This window comes from Nicotiana sylvestris, chromosome 1, assembly GCF_000393655.2.
Source record: "Nicotiana sylvestris chromosome 1, ASM39365v2, whole genome shotgun sequence".
NCBI classification, from domain to species: domain Eukaryota; kingdom Viridiplantae; phylum Streptophyta; class Magnoliopsida; order Solanales; family Solanaceae; genus Nicotiana; species Nicotiana sylvestris.
The window spans coordinates 113123082-113131481 of record NC_091057.1 but is presented as its reverse complement, the minus strand read 5'-3'; the positions used below and the strand labels follow the sequence as shown (position 1 = coordinate 113131481).

Below are 8400 nucleotides of genomic sequence, written 5' to 3'. Positions count from 1 at the left end.
CTGAACTTTTATTTACAAGTTCAAAAGTTAAGGACACTTGGTCCTTTACTTACAGTTCCAAGTTCATAAGTTAAGGACACTTGGTCCTGAACTTTAAGTTCCAAGTTCATAAGTTAAGGATACTTGGTCCTGAACTTTGAGTTCCAAGTTAAAAAGTTAAGGAAACTTGGTCCTGAAGTTAAGGACACTTGGTCCTTAAATTTAAATTCCGTGTTCAAAAGTTAAGGACACTTGGTCCTGTAACTTGGTCTTGAATTTACAGTACCTGTTTTAATTATACAAGTATTGCTCTATAAAATATGTTCTGAATTTCCCATTCTCTTGACTTTCAGGATGGAAACAATATGCATTATAGTTGCTTTTAATGGTAGATGGACTGAAGACTATAAGTATCTTGATCATCAAACAAAGCTTGTTCTAGTACCTGAGGTAATTCGGTTTGAAGATTTCATTAAACTAATCTTTGAAGTTATTGAATTGGATAGAGACAAGTTTGAAGCAGTGATATGGTTTGATATCAACCTTGGAACAAGCAAGGGAATGCTTGTATCCAAAGATTTAGATCTTCACACATGTATAGAGTTACTAAAAAGTCATTCACTCTTCAAAGGCTGTCGTTTCATTGTTGATATTTCGGAAAGAGTTTTTGGATCAACAAGCACCTTTGAACATGTCAACAGAGAAACTCAACATGACAATTAAAACAAATGCCAACAGATAATGGAAATAGATATGGTTGAAGCTCAACTAATAATTGAAGAGGTGTTTCAAACATTTGATTCTATTCAAGTAAAAGGACAAAGCATTATAGAGATTGACAACGAACAAGCTTTGGGTATTCAAGTCTTAGAGAGTGCACTGGTAATCGAAGAAGGGTCTGAAAAAACCTCTACTCAACTAACTAGACGATGGTTAAATTTGAAAAAAAAAGAATCCCCAACTACAATATTAAGAGAAAATGCTTCGTTGGATGAAATTAGGAGTGGTAAACGGGCGGGTCGGGTCGGATATGGTTCGGGTCGTAAACGGATAATGAAAAAATGGATCAATTATCCGACCCAACCCATATTTAATACGGATAAAAAATAAGTTAACTGGCAGATAATGTGGGTTATCCATATTATCCATGACTTCTTGTATATGATCACTTTTGGGAGAATTCTTAGTCTCCTTAACTTGAGGAACCCATGAATCTTTACAAATGTAAAAGTTAGACCCATTGGTTATCTATTGGTTACTCATTGGTTATCCATTTTCTAAATGGATAATATGGTTCTTATCTATATTTGACCCATTTTTAAAAAGTTCATTATCCAACCCATTTTAGTGGATAATATGGGTGGTTAACTGTTTTCTTTGAACAATTTTGCCAACCCTAAATGAAATAAAAGTGGGATCAATATTTGACAAAAAGAAGAGTATAATTAACTATTTTTCGAATATAGCAATTAAAGGACATTTTGAATTCAAGGTTGTTAGATCAAGCTCAACAAGATATTCGTTGAAATGCAATGACGATAGGTGTGGGTGGTGTGTCCGTGCTTTCAGAATTAAAGATTCAACACTGTTCAAGATAGTAAAGATTGAGAAAAATCATGACTGCTCTATTAACACTATGAAAGCTTATCAAAGGCATAAAACTTCAAAGTTGATTAGTGGTTACATTATTGACAATCTTCGAGACCCAAGGTTTGAAGTTACACCAACTTTTGCCATGGCAGAAATGCACAAATTGCATGGACTATACATTGGGTATCACAAGGCGTGGCATGCTATTCAATGTGCTTCTTCTTTAATAAGAGGAACTCCTGAAGAGAATTATGAATTATTATCTTCATACTTGTATATGATGAGAAGTAAAAACCCGGGAACATATACTAACATAAAGATAGACGACAACAATAGGTAAACAATCAAAAAAGAATTTATTAGTCTGTTTTATAAACTTTAGGACATGTTGTCTTTAACCAGTTAAAAAGTTAAGGACGTGTTGTCCTTAACTTTCATGTGTGTAGTCAAAAAGTTAAAGACACTTGGTCCTTAACTTAGAATTGCAAGTTATAAAATTAAGGACATGGTGACCTTAACTTTTGACCTTGTTAATCTAAGTTAAGGACTCCATGTCCTTAACTTTTGAGCTTTGAACTCAAAGTTAAGGACTGCATGTCCTTAACTTTATAACTTGTTACTCTAAGTTAAAGACTCACTGTCCTTAACTTTTGACCTTGTTAGTTTAACTTCAGAACTACTTGTCCTTAACTTTTGGCCTTGTAACCTGAAGTTCAGGACTACCTGTCCTTAACTTTTGACCTTATTAGTCTAAGTTAAGGACTGCCTGTCCTTAACTTTTGTTAACCTTGTTTTATACTGTATTTTCAGGTTTCTTTATATGTTTTATGCATATAGATCATCAATATCTGGTTGGAATCATTGTAGACCAGTGATTGTTGTTGATGCAACTTTTTTGAAGTCAAAATTTCGTGGTGTTTTAATGATTTCAGTTTCAAAGGATGCCAATAACCAAATTTTTCCACTAGCCGAATAGCAGAATCTGAAAATAATAATTCCTATGAGTGGTACTTTAGTGAGCTTCGCAATGTAATTGGGAGCCGTAAGAATTTAATTTTTTGATCAGACATGCATCAATCTATTGCATATGCCATCGCAAAGGTATATCCTGAAAGTCACCATGGGATTTGTATCTATCATTTGGAGCAGAACCTAAAGCGAAGGAAAGTGAAAAGTGAGGTCATAAAACTTTTTCAAACTGCTGCAAGAGTATACAGGCGCAAAAAATTTGATCTTTACATGTTAGATATAGCAAAAGTAGATAAGAAGACTTATGACTACTTAATGGAAGAACCACCGGAAAGGTGGTCACGTTCTTGTAGTCCACGACGAAGATATGACATGCTCACAACAAATATAGTTAAGTCAATGAATTCTGTCCTATTAGAAGCAAGGGAGCTGCCTATATTAAGAATGATGGATTTCATTCAAGTGAAGCTACAACGTTGGTTTTATAAAAGAAGAAATGAAGCAGAAGGAACTTTTTATGATTTTTCTTGTTGGGTAGAGGAGGAATTAAAGAAAAAGATAGATTTAGCATTTACTTTGAATGTACGTATTATATTCTATGTTTAGGTTATTATTTTAATATAATCTAACATAATGTACTAACTTATATTTTTCAACATTGAAGGTCTTCCCTGTTGATTCATGGCGTTCTAGAGTTGAAGAAGAAGGAATAACTTTCTTGGTGGACTTAAACAAAAGAACATGTGATTGTTTTCAATTTCAATTTGATGAATTACCATGCATACATGCAATTGCAGCTATCGAGAAGAGAAACATCAAGAAGTCCAACTTTTGCTCGCACTGGTACTTAAAGGAATCTTGGCTGAAAACATATGAAAGACAAATACATCCTATAGGACATACTGATTCTTGGATTGTACCAGAGGATGTTAAGTCACAAATTGTTAAACCTCCACATTTCAAAGTGCCACCAGGTAGAAGGTAGAAGAAAAGGCATATTCCAGCTACCGAGTCATCAAAAATAACATTCAAATATGGTCGTTGCAGAAGAACTGGTCATAATAGAACAACTTGTATATATTCTCCGGCAGTCCATCCATTTTCAAGAAAGCATAGAGAATAGTAGATATATCCACTTATGTTTATCGACTCTTTTAAGTTTTTGCTATAAATTGGATTCATTTAGATTATTCTTATTTTAGCAGATGTCTGAATTTTCAAAATGTCACGACCCTAAACCCGGACCCGGTCGTGATGACACCTCTCGTGAAGACAAGGCCAGCCGACACATTTCCAATTCATTTTAAGCAATTAAGTAATAAAACTAAGTCTTTAACATAATAATAAGAATCCCAAAATAAGGTATTTAATACAGTTGCAGAATAGACATAGCCCGACATCGGGATGTCACCAGTCATGAACATCTATCATAAAAACTACAAGTCTTAAAAGAGTCTACACAACTATTACATAACTAAAACTAAAGATAATAAGATAGAGGGAGAAGCACTAGGCTACGAATCGTCGGGAAGCTACCTAGTGAATCTCCGGAATCTGCTGGAAGCTCTCTCAACCCTCGCAAGCAAGACCTGATGTGCCTGAATCTGCACACGGGGTGTAGGGAGTAAAGTGAGTTCTCCAACTGTGACGACCCCAGTTTGCCCTCTGTGAACCATCCTAATTGCACCTAGTCTCTATGTAATAAGAAACCACGTAAAGGCACTTCAACAGACTATAAAGAAGCAGTAAAAGCCAGTAAAAGCAATAAAACAGTGGAAAATAGGTAAAGTCACTTTAGTTCAGTTAAAACTTCTTTGGAATGTCTTTTTAATAGTTAAGCAGGTAAATTAAAGGCAACTAGGAAAGGTAAACACATAAAGAACCGCCCCTCGGGCACAATACCAACAGAATCAGCCCCTCGGGCACAATACCAACAGAATCAGCCCCTCGGGCAACACATGGAACAATACCAGCCCCTCGGGCTATATCTCACATTAGATTGGGTACCCGCGATCACTGGGAGTGTGCAGACTCTTGGAGGGGCCCCTTACGGCCCAAGTGCAATATTAAGCCATCTCATGGCGTACAATCTCAGGCCCTCAGCCTCAAAATCATAAATCGATGTGATGACCCGATGGGAGCTTTGGGCGATTTTAAAGAGAGAAATCAAAGAAACTTCGTTGAGGTAAGGATTTTGGACTTAAAACACATTTCTATGGTAGAATTTCATGAATTAAGGCTGTAATTAATGGGATTAAAGGGCTAAAAATAGAGGATTAGGGCTTGAGTTTAAGAGGCCTTTAATGGAGGATTTGAGGGGTCATTTGAACTCCGATTTTGGTATTCTTGATATGTATGGACTTGTGGGGATATGAGGAATCTATTGATGTTAAAAAATTTTGAGTTTCAAGAAGTGGGCCCGGGACTCGGGTTTTTGCTAATTTCGGGATTTTTGGTATTTTTCGATTATTTTCGTTTGGGCTTTGTTACCTTAGCATATTCTGATGTATTCGTTCTGATTTTGGATAGATTCGACGTGAGCGGGGGCCGATTTGAGGGGCAAAATCATCGTGGAGTAGTATTTTCACCGGTTTGAGGTAAGTAACCATTGTAAATATGAAATTGAGGGTACAAAACCCCGATACTTGACTCGATTCGATAAGAGCGATGACACACATGCTAGGTGACGAGCGTGTGGGCGTGCACCGATAGGGATTGTGACTTGGTCTGTCCCATAGCGACTATTAAGCCGCGTATTTGATTTGGAAATCTTACATTATTCTATATTTCAGTCTTTTATACTGTATTATGGGTTGTATGCCATGTTTAGGGCCTTGTGCCGACCTGTAGAAACCCTTAGGGGCATTTCGACTGTTCTTCCTCACTTTACTTGTTAAGAAACCATATCCTCCGTCATGTTTTTACCTGTTTAAATGATTAAAGCTGGTTTTATCACTCTATTCCTAAATGTGAGGATTGTTTGGGCTGAGATCCCTACCTTCTATTATTGTGCCCGAGAGGCTGTGAGGTTAATGACTGAGAGAGGTTGAGAACACAATTGTGAGGATATTATATGTATATATTATAGATCGGGCTGCACGCCGTAGCGATACTTATATGGACCAGGTTGCATGCCACAACGATATATATATTAGATCGGGCTGCATGCCGTAACGATATGATGCTTGGGCTGTAGGAGCCCTTCCGGAGTCTGCACACCCCTAGTGAGCGTAGTCGACTATAAATATATGGATCGGGCTGCACGCCACAACGGTTACTATGATTCTAATATTATGAGGTTATGAATGAGCTGAGTGCTGAGAGTGAGTACTGCGTGACGAGAGTTGAGGCATGAGTGACTAAGAGGCTGTCCGAGGGGCCATATTCTGAGTGATTCCTTGCCCAACGGGCCTTGTTATGCTGTTTTCACTATTTCACTCTTCCTTTAAACAAAGCCTCTGTTGGGAAATACTGCTAAGTATATGATTTCAATTTTTAAACTGAAAGTGGGGATCTTATGACGAAACTGGTTTTAAACTGTAAGATGAGCTATAATCCTGTTGCTATTTTCAGTTATATGATTTTAAACTGCTCGTCACTACTATTAGTCTTTATTTACTTTAGTTACTTATTGAGTTGGCGTACTTACGTTACTCCCTGCACCTTGTGTGCAGATCCAGGTACCCGAGGGGTAGAGTGAGGGCTTTCTGCTGATTCAGTGTTCACCGGAGATTACAAAGTAGCTGCATGGCATCTGCAACCCTGCCTTCTCCTCTCTATCCAGTTTATTTTCACATTTCCTAGACTTGATGTACTAGATGTTCAGTTATGTATTAGAGGCTCTAGACTCGTGACACCAGATTGTTGGGGCTGTGTAGTATCTGCTATTTTGATTTTCCGCATTTTTTTGTCATTATAATACTTATAAAGAATTCCGCATTTAAAACTTGTGCTAGAAAAATGGCTTTATGTTAATAGCAAATGGGTTGTGGTTATGGATTTGTCGGCTTGCCTAGTAATGTGATAGGCGCCATCATGACCGGTATTTGGGGTCATGACAATCAGTGTATCCTCACAACACAGGCCCTCGACCTTGCTTAGTCTAAATCTCATAAGCCACTCGGGCAATAGTAAAACATGATTCTCAGCCCAAATTATCATTTAAAATATCATTTAATGTATTAAAATAGAGTAAACATGGCTGAGTTATGAAAACAGTAGAATATAACATGACTGAGTACAAGTATAAAGTCAAAACAGTGAGGAAATATCAGCAAAAATCCCCTAAGGGTCCAAATAGTTGGCACGAGGCCCAAATATGGCATTCAGCCCAAAGCATGATGATAGCAAGTAGTTTTTAATCAAATTCGCGGTAAAACCATCATACGAGATGGACTAAGTCACAATCCCCAACGATGCACGGCCACACGCTCGTCATCTAGCATGTGCATCACCTCAATATAGCACAACGATGTGAAATTCGGGGTTTCATATCCTCAGGACAACATTTTACAATCATTACTCACCTCTATCCGGTCCAATCTCTAGCCCGCGATGCCTTTGCCCCTCGAATCGGACTCCGTACGCTCCAAATCTAACCAAAATCAGTGCAAAACCATCAAAATATTCTAAGGGAATAAAGTCCACTCGAAAGAAATCAAATTACAACACAAATCCCAAAATTGGCCAAACTCGACCCCAGGCCCACATCTCGGATTCCAATAAAATTTACATCAATAGACTCCTTATCACTCTCCGAGTTCATTCATACCAAAAGCATCAAAATCCAACCACAAACCCTCAAATCCCAAATTCTAGGTCTCCAATTACAAGCCCTAGTTCTTCAATATTAGGCTTAAATTCCGTGATTAATTAGGTAGAATTCACATAAGAATCGAGTATTAAGTCCATAAATCTTACCTCCAAGTGTTTCCCTTTGAATCCCTCTTCAATCCTCTTCAAAAAGCTCCAAAATCGCTCAAAATGGTGGAAGTTAACCCTAAAATCGCGAACTAAGTGGCCATTTAAACATTCTACCCCAGGCATCCATTCCTTCTTCGCGAACGCGGTCAACGCCTCGCGTTCGCGAAGCACAAATTAACTTTGACTAAAATTCCTTCATCGCGATCGCGATCCCCAGCTCGCGAACACAAAGACTCACCTGCTAACCCTCCACGAACGCGAGGGCCTACTCGCAAACGCGAAAGTCATTTGTCTCCAACACTGAACAACAGTTTTCTGCATTTTTCCAAAACATGAAATGGTCCGATTGACTACTCGAAACTCACCCGAGGCCCCCATGACCTCAACCAAACATGGCCACATATCCCATAACATCATTCAAACTTGTTCCAACGTTTGGAACGCTTAAAACAACATCAAAACACCAAATTCACATCGGATTGAAGCCTAACAATTCCAAAATCTTCTAAATTACCCTTTTGATCAAAAGGTCTACCAAACCACGTCCGAGTGACCTGAAATTTTGCACACACATCCCAAATGACACAACGAAATTACTGAAACTCCCGGAATTCCATTCTGACCTTTATATCAAAATCTCACCAATCAACCGGAAAATGCCAAAATACCAAAATACCAATTTCACCAATTCAAGCCTAAATCTACTCCGAACCTCCAAAGCACTTTTCGATCACGCTCCTAAGTCCCAAATCATCTCCCGAAGCTATCCGAACCACTAAAACTCAAATCTAAGCCCTCTAACACATAAGTTAATATCCGATTGACTTTTCCAACTTAAGCTTCCTCAAAAGAGACTAAGTGTCTCAAACCTTACCAAAACCTTTCCGAACCCGAGCCAACCAACCCGATCACACATAGAATCGATCAACCAAGAAATGA

The 8400-nt window shown here is 38.1% G+C and overlaps 2 protein-coding genes across 2 annotated transcripts; both read left to right on the top strand.

Annotated features, from left to right (window-relative positions):
* Positions 1–720: 720 nt before the first annotated feature.
* On the top strand, positions 721–2545 carry LOC138873433 (uncharacterized). The gene is made up of 3 exons (XM_070151907.1): positions 721–861; positions 1472–1905; positions 2380–2545. Exons 1-3 carry the CDS (start codon positions 721–723, stop codon positions 2543–2545), a joined length of 741 nt encoding a protein of 246 aa, XP_070008008.1.
* A 92-nt stretch (positions 2546–2637) lies between these two features.
* LOC104213364 (uncharacterized) lies at positions 2638–3523 on the top strand. Its single transcript, XM_009762863.1, has 2 exons — positions 2638–3120; positions 3203–3523. Exons 1-2 carry the CDS (start codon positions 2638–2640, stop codon positions 3521–3523), a joined length of 804 nt encoding a protein of 267 aa, XP_009761165.1.
* Positions 3524–8400: the final 4877 nt, after the last annotated feature.

Coding starts and splice junctions, on each gene's coding strand:
- LOC104213364 (XM_009762863.1), top strand. CDS start 2,638: ATGCATCAATCTATTGCATATGCCATCGCAAAGGTATATCCTGAAAGT. Junction 3,121..3,202: donor ATTTAGCATTTACTTTGAAT/GTACGTATTATA, acceptor TCAACATTGAAG/GTCTTCCCTGTTGATTCATG.
- LOC138873433 (XM_070151907.1), top strand. CDS start 721: ATGGAAATAGATATGGTTGAAGCTCAACTAATAATTGAAGAGGTGTTT. Junction 862..1,471: donor AAGTCTTAGAGAGTGCACTG/GTAATCGAAGAA, acceptor TTTGAATTCAAG/GTTGTTAGATCAAGCTCAAC. Junction 1,906..2,379: donor AAGATAGACGACAACAATAG/GTAAACAATCAA, acceptor CTGTATTTTCAG/GTTTCTTTATATGTTTTATG.